This window comes from Triturus cristatus, chromosome 4_1 (assembly GCF_964204655.1).
Source record: "Triturus cristatus chromosome 4_1, aTriCri1.1, whole genome shotgun sequence".
Taxonomy (NCBI): Eukaryota; Metazoa; Chordata; class Amphibia; order Caudata; family Salamandridae; genus Triturus; species Triturus cristatus.
Window position 1 is genome coordinate 803,338,742 of NC_140585.1, and position 15,289 is coordinate 803,354,030.

The following is a 15,289-nucleotide window of genomic DNA, read 5'->3' on the forward strand; positions in this document are numbered from 1 at the left end:
CTGGTTGCTTCTTGGCCAAAAAGTGGGGCTAACACCTTGCACAGCATTCAAGGAAAACAGCTTCCCCTGCAGCCAATAAGGAATCCCAAGAAGTCTTAGGGCCAAGGAATGCCAGCTTCTTGGCAACCAGACATAACATGAGCTCAAGACTGGGTACAGGCATCCCAGAGGCATCCCTTGGAGGTGACCCAAAAAGGGAAAAAAACAAATAAACTGAAGCCGCTTAATAGGTCGTGTTTATTAAGGGCATTCTCATCCCGTTAGGGTCTGGAGGTGGTTACATCAAGGGATATTGAGTACATAGCCTTTATTCAATCCAAAGCGGGTAGAGCCGTCACGAAGGTTAATTTTAGTTCCCCAGTTTTTGTAGACCATGTACTAGAGGCTGGTGATGAGCTCAATAAACATGGCTTAATAATTATACTTGTAATTGAGGTAGAGTTCCCTCATCCAGAATTGCCTCTCCTGGCAAATCATGGTGGCCTAAATCTGGAACAATAAAATCAGGTAATTGGAAGGGAAGGTAATTCCTTTCTGATCCCATGTGGTGCGGTTTTGATTGAGGTACACTAAAGCTAGCCGTTCCAGCACATTAAAGAGAGGGAGTGATAGACCCTATCCCACTCTGCAATGGATTTGCACGTCTAAGACTTGATAGGGAGAGAGTCTTATCTTGTTGGGGGTGGGGGACTGGTTGGACTTGGTTGTCACGGCACCTTCAAGCTTGGGGGTTTTATCCTTGAATGTTCACGAGCTGAGGAACTTAATAAGAACAGATCTTGCACAAATATGGGAGAAGAACGAGATAATTCCTGGAGGCCTGGTTCGTGTGTGATCTGAGTCTTCAGTGTGGGTTCATGCAGTTTGAAAAAACGGAACTAAAATAGGTCCTTGGCAGGTAAGACGTGGCCTTATGACTTTGATTTCAACTAAATGTAGTAAAGGTGCAAGAATCATTCAGACAGGTAGTGAGTGGCTTTTGGTGTGTTTCCTGGGTCTATATGACAGCTGACTGCAGCAAAGTCGCCTAATAGCTGCTAATGTTTATATAAATCAGGATTGGTCCTGGAAGGAAAGGTGGGAGGTGTTCCAGAAGGATCTGATTTATCTAACAGAATCCCTGTGTGCCCTGCCGATTCTCCTGTCAGGAGATTTTAACCATCATCTTGCCCCAGTGCAGGTAGACGTTGGGGTTCCCAATATGTTAGAGTGTGATGGTATCCCCAATCCAAGTTTTCCAGGGTGCATTCAATTAAAGTTAGGGATATGTGCGAAACTCCTTTCTGTGTTAGGATTTGTTTGCCTAAATGGCAGTTTTATGGGAGATTTGCCAGCAGCCCAAATGTTTTTACACTGGAACCAGCTTTTACCAATAAATGATATGTTTATACAAGCATGGCTCTTTAACCTCTGCACAGGGATTGAGGTGTTAAGAATAAGGTGCAGTGACCACTGGGGCTTAAAAATGATCATAGCTGCAAGTCCATTAACAAGGGAGAGGGTGATCCCGTTGGAAGTAGTTTTTCCCCTAAACTCTTAACAACAAGAATAGATGAAAGGTATATGGCCCAATTGACGCAGTAGCAAATCCTTAATGAGTTGGAGTTTGGTAGAGACCCAGGTTCATCAGTCCTGGAATGATATTTCAAGAACCATTGCTGAAGTAGTTAATCGTTTAATCTCAATAGTAAGGTTATGTAATAAGGAGGCAAAAAAGGATAAGCCCTACTGGTCTTCTAAACCACTGTGGTTTGATAAGGAGTGCTTACTGGCTCAGAAGGAATTAAGGAAAGTAGGAAGGCTAGGCGCTCCAAGCATCCTACAAATAAGATTGAGGGCTACAACTGGAAAAAATGGATTACGAGGCCCTGGTCGGGAATAAGGAGCCTTTTATCAGGCATATTAGAACCTCCTGACTAGCACCCTCCAGGATAAGGATACAAGAGCATTCTGGAATGTAGTCCAGATGGGGGTGTAGCAGTGTGATTTCCCCCTATAAGATGTATGGTTTCAGACACCTATTGGGTAACCTTTTTAAGCAATATTATAAGGCTAGGGAGATAACTGTGAGGGATAACTGACCAGTGTATAGCCAATTTGATAACCTCCCTAAATTTGACTAAAGTAGCTGGGCCAAATAATCTCCCGGCAATTGTGATCAAGTCTAACCCTATGGGGTGGGCAACATTCTTTTCATAAGTTTTTATAGTTATAATTAAGTTGGGTATATACTCGGCCTGCTGGAAGGGTGCAGTAATTAAACTGATACATTAAAAAAAGGGTAGATGGATGTACCTGGTAACGATAGGTTTGCTAGATGTTGGTGCAAAATTGTAATCCGAGGTCATTCTTATTTTATTAAAGAATTGGATTGAGTGTAATGAAATAGTCCCAGTGGAACAAGGGGGTGCCCAATGATAGATCATTGCTTTAGCTTGTGGGCCCTGGGATAAAAGGTGAAGGAAGCAACTGGAAGCTTGATTTGTTGTTTTGTTGAATTTAGCTCTGGTTTTGATTTGGTAGATTGCAGTTTACTCTGAGCTAAATTACGACAGCAGGGTATTCCCCTATGGTTATTGGTAATCTTGCAGGAACTTCATTCTCAAATGTGGGCCCAAGTGGAGCTTGACCTTGACGATGCGCTCTCAGAAAGAATACCTCTAGGAAATGGGTTAAGACAGGGCTGTATCTTGGCCACTGCTTTGTTCTCAGCAGATCTGCCAGGGGTGCTGGCTGCTACTCAGTCATTTTCGATTAAAATAGGGGGTAGACATATGCTGTGGCCTACTTTATGTAGATGATCTGGCAATACTAGATTTAGCCCAAGTAGGCCTACAGCGGAAATTGAATAGATTTAATGGTTAATATGAGGCAAACAAGAGGGCAAGTTGGGGAAAATAAAAATAATCACCTTAGGGGAAAAAAATACAAACAATTTGAATGGTTCCTGGGTAATAGGATGGTGGAGGTCGTATTGTCCTACAAATATTAAGGTATGACACTGACAAAAAAATTTAACTGGGCCCTACATAAATAATTGGTTGAGACCCGGGCAGCAGCAACTATAGGAGGCCTAGTCCTCTTTAAGAATACATTGGTGGTCCATCTTGGTTTTCTGTTAACAGGCTATAGCGCAATGATCCCCACTCAGTGTCTTCACTGGGTAAAGGTGTTGTCCCTAATTATGGAGGGAAGATAGGAGAGATGTGAGAACAGGTGTTTGAAAAAACTGCTAGGTCTCCCAAAAAGTGTGATGGGCCTGGCACTAAGACTGGAAGGGAAACTGCAGGTCCGGAATTTCTTGGCCCGCTAAGCAACCCTCTGATTTTGGGATTAACATTGGTCCTCTGAGGTACAGAGGGTAGCAGTTCTCTGTTCTTCTGAAATAGGAAGGAGTGAGTTAAGGTGGGCGGTGCTGGTCAGAAATAGGTTAGGTACCATTGCGGGACACCAAAAATGGAGAAATTTAAGGTGACTGAGGCCTCCCACCTTTCGAGAGGGAAGTTAAATATGGCCAGCAGGAGGGACTCTAGATTGGCTGATGTGGGGTGTAGGGAACCAACCCTCTGAAAATTATATATTAAAATCTTGGGAAAATAGGAGGGTGTTGCTGAACATATCTGCTCTTCCATATGCCTATTTACGTTTATTACTATTGAAATTTCGGGTGGCTTTGAATGTCTGATATCTAAGGGCCGAGAAATGTAATGTTTTTTTGGATGCAGAGAATAACTGTACATGGGGCTTGATGTTTCAAAATGTTAATGTACATTTTTTAATTGATCGCATTATTTCAGAACTCTGCTCTTGATTTTAAAAATGCTTTTTTATAAAATATGATACAAAACATCACAATAATGTTTAAAAATAATGCCTTGGTTAGTGATGTAAGGAGCCTCGAGCTAAGATTATTTATCCAAATACTTCAGAGTTTGAGGGGCTAAGGAAGAAGGGTTTGTATTGGGGAAGTACATTTAAGTGTTTGTGGACTGGGGTATGACAAGAAGATGGATTGGAAGAATTGGGATGTGGTAACTGGACAATTTTAATGAAAACATTTTAAACAGTTTAATGTATTTGTGTTTTAAAGACGAGTCTAAACATTAATAAACTTGAAACAGCATTTCACATAAAGTCATTACCCATCAACAAGATGTTTACTGCCCTTTTCGAAAGGTTCTAGCTGATTAATGTGTTGCATTTCTTGCGGCGTTTTGTTCTAGATTCAAGGTACATGAAATGCTAATGATGTTCCTCTAAGCAACTTGCATCTAAAATGAGGGTCAAGTTTAAGTCAGGTTAAATAGAGTCATCTCTATGGACAGCTCTGTGTAACCTTTGCATGCAAACATTGTCTTCCCCATTACTCAGTCTTCTTGTTCATGAGTGCGTTCACTTTAATTTGAGATGTTTTCCTAACAAGGAGACTTCGAACATATTGTTCCCAACTGATACTCTCACAACTCATGCTTTTATGGGGGGATGGGAGGGTGGTAATTGCAGGTTTTGCCGTTGACGGATAGTATTGTTTTACTCAGCAGACCAATCTGGATAAGGATACCTGTAGACTGCAGGGGTTTCTCGTAGTCAGCCACCCTGAGTAGACTCAAGGACTGTTTTTTCAACTTTTTTTGTCACTCGGATGTTATTGACATAAAACATAATCACTGTGTTTGAGACCACTTCAGAACGTTTGATTAGATCTTTTTGATTCTCCCAATTCTGTATTTGTGGAACTCCATTTTTAAATTTCTTCCCAGATAGCCAGTTGTGTACTTGTGTTTCATCTACGTACACATGATAACCCACTCCACAGGGTTCTCAGGATAATACATAAGGGCTGTTCGCAAATGTGAAACAATTCGGTGGTAGGCCCACAAGGCAGCACTCCAGTGTGCACGGTCATCCTAATCACACTTACTTAGACCTTCTCTGGAAAGTTCAGAATATGCAAGTGGGTCATGTACAGAACATGTTGATATATATGAGAAGAAACTGTTTTAGTTAATCAGTTCAGCAATAATCTCAATGCAAACAAGTAACCTGTCTTAAACCCTATTGTGGCAGTCTAATCTGCATAAGTGTGATGGACACTCTTTGCAGTTTATAGCCCTCTTTTACTAACTGAGCATTTTCCATTTAAGCTACAGAACCATCTGCGAAAAAGGAGGTTCCTTTAATAGTCCTTTATTTGTATGGATCTTTTATGCATTGATTAGCTGGTCTATTTAGTCTCTTTTGAGGTACTGTTGTCTTGGGGATCTAAATCAATTACATCTTTAGGGAGGCAATCTTAAACTAAGCAGTTGATGTGTAGTGAATGTTATTAATGAAATAAGAGTGAGGCGGGTTTCTTGAAGAGCTTTGTAGTTTCAGGGGCCTGTCTAAAGTTTTGTTCTGTTTTGGTAGCTGTATGGTCAGAGCCTGTGATGATAATAGAATGGATGACTTTGTCCGACTAGATATGTTTAGAGGTTTTTTTGAAGTCTGTAAAAAAAAAAAGAAAAGGGGGGATTTGCAAATTTTGGATTGGGCAGCTACTATGGTTGGTGTTCTGTGATGCTTGTTGTTATAGTTGACCTACTTACCATTTAAGTCCACCACACAAACACATATTTAAAGACTGAGTGACTTTAATTGGAGTTTAATGGGTTTAAATTTGTGCTTGAAGAACAGGGTGAGGATCAGTGAGGTTTGCTTTCTCTGCCCGAGTAGATCTGAAGGGCTCACCTACAATATTGTGTTCAGCTATGAAAAGTATGAGTTTTGTATATTGGTGAGCTAGTTGTTTGTTGAGGTTGATAAGTTAAGTGGGTGAATCAATGTTTTTTCAAAGAACGGTGATGAAGGGCTAAATGGTTGGTTTGAGGAAGTGGATGGAGGAGTGAGTGTGAATGAGTAAATGTATGTGTGGGGCATATGAGTAGGTATATGGTCAAACTGTTATGTGCAAGTGTATGTGTTTTAATGGGTGTGTGACCGATTGTGTGAAAGGGAAAATGAGTAGATTGATGAGGCCAGATGGGTGAGTGTTGATGGATAGATGTATAAATGGTGTAGTGGAGTGGGTGGATGAGTGTTGACCAGTGCTTGGATGAATAGGTGGATGAATAGGTGGATGGATAGATGGCTGAATGAATGGATTGGTTGAGTGAATGTATTGTACTTACTAAGTGGCTGTTTGCATGGAGAGATAGGAGAGTTACTGGCTAGATGAATGGGTCAGTAAATATGTACCTCAGACCAACCTACATTATACTTGCCTCTCCAAAGGGACAAATAAAAGGCCTGGATGGTAACCTCTGGTGGAGAGGAGATTGTGGTCTCCGTGCTACAGTAAAGGTGGTGGTGGATAGGAAAACACCTGGACAAGGAATAATGGAATGACTAGTTTCAACTATTAGTACAAGTGGTCATTATAGCCATTAAAACCCTTACCATAAATGAGCTAGAAAAGGAACTTCAATAGAAGACATTCTTCATATACTTTGTGTGTCAGTGTGTCTCTCTCTCTATATATATCTATATCTATATATATATATCCTGCTCCACTGCACCTCAAACCAACGCACTCTCGGACGGGTGCTATAACGCGGAGGTGCAACCGCGTACAATATGCGCGCTCGTTCCTTCTCCCCTTTCACGATCTGGAAAAGCGCTCACAGGGGTCTTTAATTCGATAGAGTTTTTAATCCATGCAGTCCATAAATATCATGACGCGTTTCGGCTACTGCCTTTTTCCAATGTTACAAAATTAGGCGCCAACCATCGACATTTTAAAAAATCATCCATATCCGGTCACATGATGCAAATCAAAGCAACATCGAAATTGACAAGGGACCATACACTTTCTGTTCTAATACAGGCGCCATCTTGGAACCTATATAAGGTGCTTTAAATCCCAATGTCAGACGCTAAATAGGCCTAGCGATGTAAGTACTATATAATACTTTCAATGATTTTCATTAAACATATTATATTTATGAAAACAGGACATTCTCATGATTTAAATAAATAAATTGCGCTAATTACAATTCAGCCGTGTATCGGCATATCTGCGCAAACATCACCTATAATATCAAGATCAGGGCGTATCTGTAATACCATCATGCCGTGTATCGGCAAAGTCCCTTTCTATGTTTACTTGATTGCATGCATCAGAGGACCAATAAATTCATAAATCACATGGCATGTTTACAATACTAACCTACACAAATTTAATCAATGATGTCTTTCTTCTAAATCTTACCCGGAAAACCTTAAAATTCTTAACAGCATATTGGTCACAGATTTAATCCCCCAAATGTGTGTGTATGTATGTATGTATGTGTATATATGTGTATATATATATATATATATATATATATTTTGATAGTTCTTCCACGTTATTTAATTCTACTGTACTTTCCTCCTTTGGTTTGCCTCATTATTTTTTCAGCTGTTATATGCCCTTATGTATTCAGTTGCAAAACACTCTGATGCCCTGTTGGCCTAGTTTGTGCTGTATTAAACTATGTATTTATAATAATATAAATTATTATAAAATAAACTTATTGCAATATGCACCCCTTCTGTCTGGAATTGTATCAGTTCTTATATCCTTTGTCACAATGTGCAAGCTAAAATCCACTTCTAGATCCAATGAAAACAGTGGTTTGATCATTTAGGAACTGTTCTCTTGCTATTGAGAACATATCACTTCAGCCTGAGCATGTCTCTTAGCTGACATGTATATGTTAGCGGGGCATGCAGATAAAACAATGCTTCTATTTAATATTGCCCTTTTGCTTTATACATTTTCATATTCACTTTTGTAACATTAAGTATTTTCTTTCATAAGAAAACTGGTGACTTATATGCTGTGAAGGTGTTCAATAGCATGAGCTTCTTGCGTCCCCATGATGTTCAAGACCGGGAGTTTGAAGTGTTAAAGAAACTGAATCACAAGAATATTGTCAAGCTCTTCGCTATTGAAGAAGAGGTGAGTAGTTTAAATGTTTTGTGAATTGCAGTGTGAATATGTTTACTTAAAAGGCAGGGAAGCCCAGTTGATTTGATATGTTTTAAATGCAAATTACCACCAAGAATTCTTCCAAGTCCTCCACTTTTTGATTAAATTGTGGCACTGCCTGTGTCAACAAATTTACTCTACTCTCAAGATTGCTCATGTAGTTCTTCTTTGGTTAGATTTTCTTGTCCTGAGACTATTTTGTTTATATACAAAGCCTTTATCTTTACTTTATAAACAGGTGAGTTAGTTATAAAGCAGCTCTGCTCAAGAGTAGTGCTCCTCTTTTAAAGAGTATATTTTATGAATTGTTACCCCTTTTATACATTTCCCATGATGTATTGCTCACTTATACAAACCTTCTTATGGGTAGAGGCTGACTACAAGCTGACAACAAGAACGGCAGAGGCTGATACTTGCAGTGTTGGATGTGTGGGATCACAAGGAGTAAGGAAAATCCCACAGGGAAAGGCTGCTATGGGACAAAAAGGCAGGTGTCCACAAAGAGGTAGATGGACAGTAGTGGGAGATCAAATGGTGCAGAGAAGGCTGTAGTGGGAAATCGCAAGGAACCTCAGGCAAGTGAATGCAGTACCTGAAACAAAGAGCATATCACCTGTGAATTCAACACAGCTGGGTGCCAATTTTTACTTCTGAGAAGAGTAAAACCTTTCCTCTTAAATATATATTTCAGAAAAATGGTGCAAAGTCTGGTGCTTAGCTCCACTGGTTACTCAACACTATTTTATCACCCTTTAAAGGCATCCTACACACCTTGACATACTTCACCATATGTGTGAGCAAATCTAACTACCTTATAGCTGAAGGAATCTCACAGGCTGCACCTCCTGCCAAGACCAGTTGAATCACCTAGTAGGTCACCTCTGAATTACCTGGACAGGCAATTAACCACCGATAGCGAGCTCACCGAAAGCGAGCTGGGCTATTTCAGGGCCTGGACTTCACTGAAGGGGAGCAAAAAATCCGAAAGAAATTGAAAAACAGACAGCACTGATATGGAGCAGTGTTTCAAACAAAATAAGAGCTGCCCCAACCCTTCTACAGTTGAGAAAGCAGCTGAAGATTCATCTGTACTAGCAAATGAATACCCTACCCTATAGGAACTCTTTGGTAAAATGCCTCTGTGTAAACAACCTTGATCATACTCCTGAGTTCTTACCCTGCTTCAAAGCTACGTTTGCGTTTTATATATGTCCTTACATACATTTATGTATATAAACATAGCCCAGTTAGAGGTCATTGGAACTGAGCCATGAGGAAATGATAGGCCCTAGCTATCTCATGCACCTTTTTAAGCCTAAATAATAGTAGGCAGAGGCACCTTGACCCAAGAGGCTGTTAGATATAGGATGGAGGGTACCTCCCACATGTGCATGGCTATGTGGTTCCAAACTCTATAAGTCGCTGAGAGAGAAAAAAATCTGCTTGAGGTCTGACCACGTCAATTCAGAGTTCTGATGCGAGAGGGCATGGGTAAATTGATGATAATTGGGTTCTGCAGCATGATTCATTTCTGCATTCATTTGCTGTTCATTATTCCACCATCTAGCGCTGGGGTCTAGAACTTTGTGTATAGTAGTCTTTCTTCCTTTTCTCTTGTTTTTTGTTGGACGTCAACAATTCCCACAATTTGGTGCTTGTTCCAGCCTCTCCTGACGTTGGACACCCTCCCTGGAAGTCCCCCACACTTGGTCGCCATCTTCATATTCTTTTTTTGCACCATTGGGTCTGGAAGCATTGTTGAGGTTCTCCAATAACCAAGGGGATGAAGAGTATGGAAAACAGAATTTTATTGTAAACAAGGAAGATCATCACCACAGCGAAGTAAGGGAGAGTTACATAGAGATTCCACCGAGTTACACTGAAAAAACATTGAAGTGAAATTTGCGTCGAGGAAAGGATCGAGAATGCATGTACAGGGGGCCTTCTGCTCTGAGCGAAATGGAGAACACACCTGTCCATTTCTGCCTGGAGTGCCACAATGAGTTGCCCCAAAGGGACAACCACCCGGTGTGCAACCTCTGTCTGCCAAGAGACCACAGGACCGACACCTGCGAAGCATGCAGAGTTCAAACCAAAACCTCTAAAGGTACAAGAAAAATAAAGGCAGGCAAACTATACTATGCAGGGGCAGAAGGAAAAAACTTCACTCAGAGACCTCGGACTATCTAGTGAAGAGGAGGATAATGCAGCCATTGAAGCGGAAGACGAGAGGGCTCTGACACCAAAAGAGTCATCATCAATGTCGAAAAAGAACAACAGACCCCGAAGGAGAAATACACACAGGTAACGCCAAATAACATGTGAGTGTTCGGGCTGAAAACTTTCAGATTCTAGGCCGCATAAGACTGCCTCAGCGCTGAAAATCTTGCTGACCGAAGGCAAGTTGAGGCAAACAGAACCTCTCTGGTCCCATACAAAGGATACCACAGGTGGGAGAGCCTTGGAGAAGACACCGGCGGCGAAAGACAATCGAGGTAGATAAAGACAAGAAGACTGCAGCTCAGTCAACAGCAGCCAAAACTCTGACGCCTAAAAAGAGAGCAGTGACTACAAAAGACACAGGAAAACACGCCTGCAAAATAGAGTGCAAGAAAAGAGGTCTCGAAGCCGAAATGGCTGCAGTTCTTCAAAAGAAGAAGAAATTCAATGCCTCCCTCCAGGGATTTTGAATACCGTTGAAACGTTTAACCGTCACATATTGGGTAAGAGATGTTTTGATATCCACAGCTCTTGCACTGATGGATATGTAATAGATAATTTGAGCCTAATGTGCTTATGTCTTTATTGCTCTAGAAACATTCTTGTGTTGACTAAATTACCACTGGACAAGGTAAGTCCAGTGTGATACTGTATGGTAACACTTGGGAGGTGCACTTTTTGACTTATGCGTAGGGAGATTGCGGCCATGTGGTATACATGGGCACATAATATGATGTGCTAATCACTTATGCTGATTATGTACTAATGAGCATGTGGTGTATAGTTTGACTGATAATCTCTATTTCTATGGCTGATCTTACACACCTCAGCTACAGGGCCTGTTATCTCGCACGCTAACTATTCGGACACGTGGTGGAACTTGGGTCCTTACTCAGGTGATTCAATCTATTAATCCTAATACTCCTCCTTATACAATATATTATTTACAATTGTAGCCCTGAAGAAGTCTGCTGTAATATTTCAGCGTGGACAAAACCCCTGTTGACAAGGGCAAAGTGTGCTGTTCAAGATAAGAAAATAAAAAACAAAACTACCAATACCATGATCTCAATAGTGATTTGCTGAGTGCTCGGAGAATGTATTGAAAACTTCCAATACATGGGCCAAGCACAAACATCGGCACAACAGTAGCAGTTTCAAGTGCTAATGTATAGAACTGTGTTGTATCTCGCCTCTGTGACCTTGGGGCCTAGCTGCTCAGCCAGTCTGATTGCTCTACCTAGAATGTTGATGTGGTGATGATTAATGGAATGCTGGGGTGCCTGTGTGGTGAGGTGTGACAGTTGGAGTGTGGGCTGAGCAGCAGACAGGCCGCTCCTGGTAGGGCTGCTGTACTTGGATACCATTCTGCAACTAAGACTACCAAATAATCTTCAAAACTGCACCATGGCAACTTGTTTTTCATTACAACAAACTGGTAAAAACATCCAGAAGGAAGCAAAATAACTTCTGTAAAAACAATCAATAGGAAAGGTGCCCCTAAAAGAGATCAGTCAAGGCATCTACTCAACATACTTCCTTATATAGAAACCAGACGAGTCACTGCAACCCAAATTCGACCTCCTCTTCCTAAACTAGTTCATACGAACACAAAGGTTCAAAATGACAACTCTACATGAGGTTATCCCTCAACTCCAGCAAGGGGATTTACATGGCAACTATAGATTAAAAGGATGCATATCTGCACATTCCAATGAATCACAGAGGCAAGAAGTTCCTGCTCTTCATAATAGACCAAACACACTACCAATTCAGACTCCTACTGTAGGAAAGTACCCCTTTTTGACATGGTCATTCCCTGTTTTTTGCCTGGTACATGATGTGATTTTGACTGGAAGTGCACTGGGTTCCTGCTGACCAGATCCCCAGTGCCACATCTCGTTCCCAAAACAATACAATTGTTACCCCAATTGGCAATACATTTAGCACCCTCTCTAAGTCCCTAGGAAATGGCACCACTGTTACCTATGGCCGGTGGTACTAAAGAGGTCCCCAAAGGCTGAAGCAGGAATTGTGCCACCCCAAGGGACTCCTCACCAAACTCATGCAGGGTTGCCATCTCAGGCTGCATGTTTCGGTGCAGACAAAAGTGAAAACGCGACCTGACTAACATCCCTGTGTGCCATGTCCCCAAACACTGCATGCAGCATTTTTAAGTCACCTCAACACCAGTCCCTACAGCCCAAGGCAGGGTGCTTAATGCTCCATGCGAGGGCATACTTGCATGAGCGGATATGCCCCTGTGCTGGATAGTTCCATTCCTGCCAGTGCAAGTGAACAGGGAAGCCATTTTAGAACATGTGCTGGACACTGGTGAAAACAAGTTCTCCAGCTGCATGATTGCTACAGTGAAAATAGGGATGTTTGGTGTCAAACATCTTATATTCACAAACCCACCCTGATTCCAGTGGTGGATGTTTGAATACATGCACTCAGAAGGCACCTTAGAGGTGCCCTCTGAAAACCTACCAGCCTCTGGTGTGTTGGCTGACTGGCCTCTGCCAGCCCGTCACCAAGACAGATTTCTGACCTCCCATGGTAAGGGCCTTTGCTCTAAGGAGTTCAGAAGTAAAGCCTGCATGGGAAGAGGGTGTTCACACCCCTCCCTCAGGATGACCTACTGATTAGCACTCCTATGCCGGCGAGCTTCAGAGAAGCTCCCGCCTTTGAAATGACACATCTGACTCCCCTCACATGAGAGGAGACCAATTCCCCTCCTCCTGTACAGGCAGAAAATTAGCTAGTCAGGTAGGTGCGCCCACCCCCAGGCTAGTACCATCCTTAAGGTGTCCTATACTTATGTGGGTACGACTTTTTTCAGAACTGGCCATCTTTGGAACTCTGGGACAGGGTTACGCCCACTTCCACAGGAAGCGGTCATATAGTCATAGTGACCCCAAAGGTCAGTAGCCCCTTCGCTACCACTCTACACTGACCTAAATTCAGTATTTAGGGGAGCCCCTGGCACCAGGAAATCAGATCTTGCCGACCCGAAAGACGAACAAAGACGCGAAGAGTCACGTGCTGCAAGAACTAAAGATCCAGCTACTGACCTGGTGCCAACCTTGCTGGCCTGCTTGCTGACTTCGGCAATTGCACCGAAAGTCGACTTCTCCTGCAGCTGCTGAGTCCGCACAGCCCAAGAGATCTGCCAGCACTTCACCCAGGAACTAACACCTCCCACGAAGTAGCTAACCTGCTTACCTGCAAGCATTTAATGACTCCTGTGAGGACTTTGTGACCGCAGAAACCCGACGCCTGAACAGACCACTGCACCCATCGCTCCAAGCCAGAGTTGAAGTGGGCCAACAGTGTCAGACGTGGTCCCCCAGCCCAGAGACACAGTCCACCATGGTTTCGGCCAAGTAAACTCTCCGACATCGCCTGCAGCCTCTGCACTCAGGCCACCTCTACCGCAGCTGCTCCCAGTAAGAAACACCCGACGCCTAAAGACACCTCTGCACCAATCGCCCCTGGGCTGTGGAGAAGAGGACCACAGGTGTCCCTACGTCCCCAAGCATCGTGAGGCCTGATCCCCCCTGTTGGTTCAGCCCGACTGGCCTCCCAGTCCGAGCCCGCAGCCTCTTTACGGAAAGACCGAATCGCATTGAGTAACATTGGGCACCCAACGCTGTTTTGCACCTCTGCATCCTAGTGCTGCTGGTGGTGTTCTGCTGGTGCTGCCTTGGACCTTGCCCACCACTCACCTTAACTCCTGGAGATTGGTCCCATTAGTACTGTACTGTATCTGAATGCCACATTGACTTTTCCTCCCATAGGATGAATTTGCAGCTTCTAAAAATTGTGCTGTGTTGACTTTTTGAACTGAAAAGAATTCCTATTTAAAAACATACTTACCTGAATGAATTGCTATTGGTGCCTAAACATAAATAAAGATGCATGTTATTTTTAGGAGTTGGCATTTCTCATTTATTGACCAGCGTGTGTTTTTTCAGATGTCTTGCACTCCTCTCTGATTAGCCTGCACGACCACACTGCCCCCTAGAAGAGCACCTTGGGATTGCTAGGGCAAGCCCCTGTCCACTCATAAGGGCTAATTGGACTCTTTGTAAAGTATACCTCTTTTTAGTATACTATATAAATAGCCAGCTTTCTACAGCTAACTTTTATCATGAAACCAGCCCCCAGAGTTTTCACAAAGTGCCTGGCGGCCGTAGTTGCACGCCTGAGAAGGAAGGGAATACATGTGTACCCCTACTTAGACGACTTACTGGTGAGAGCTAGTTCCATATGCAGATGCAAAGACCTCATCAGAACAGTGATAATGACACTCCACAGATTGGAGTTCACAATAAAAATGGAGAAGTCTTCATCTACTCCAGAACAGGATAGGCTCTTTTTGGTAGAGAAAATAAACATAGTGTAAGCGAAGACATTTCCATGCAAGAAAAGAGTCCTAACTGTAACCCAAAAAGCTTGCAGTTTACAGAAGGATCAATCTCTGACAGTGAGGATGGTGGGGAAATAATGGTTTCCTGCTTGGAATAATGGGTTCCTGCTTGGAATAATGGGTTCCTGCTTGGAGTAATGGTTTCCTGCTAGGAATAGTGGTTTCCTGCATACCACTAATACTGCATGCGAGGCTACACATGAGACTGATCCAGGAATGGGTCCAAAGCCAGTGATCACAGGTGACGGAGAGCTGGGAAGATCTAGTGGTTATCACGCAGAGAGTGCAGGAGGAAATGAGGTGGTGGAACAGGGCGAATATAACGGTGAGAAGACCCTTTATGACACCAGCCCCATCAGCGACCATTAACATGGATGCTTCACATATGTGATGGGAAGCTCATATGGAGAAACTCAACATTGGGGGTATGGAAGCCCCTGGAATTGGTATAACACATAAATATATTGGAGTTAAGGACAATGTTCCTAACCTTAAAAGCGTTTCAGAAACAATTGTGGAACAAATCAATACAAATTCAAACAGACAATATGACCATAATGTTCTATCTCAACCAGAAGGCAGGTGCAAAAGCCTTCCCCCTCTCAAAACTAGCACAGGAGATATAG

General features: G+C 42.6%; 1 protein-coding gene across 3 annotated transcripts in view; it reads left to right on the forward strand.

Annotated features, from left to right (window-relative positions):
• Positions 1-15,289, forward strand: part of TBK1 (TANK binding kinase 1) — a 517,762-nt gene that overhangs the window by 108,125 nt on the left and 394,348 nt on the right. For all 3 annotated transcript variants that reach the window (XM_085653411.1, XM_085653412.1, XM_085653410.1), the window contains exon 3: positions 7,841-7,981. In XM_085653411.1, coding sequence (XP_085509537.1) covers positions 7,841-7,981 — 141 coding nt within the window. The remainder of the gene's footprint in view (positions 1-7,840; positions 7,982-15,289) is intronic.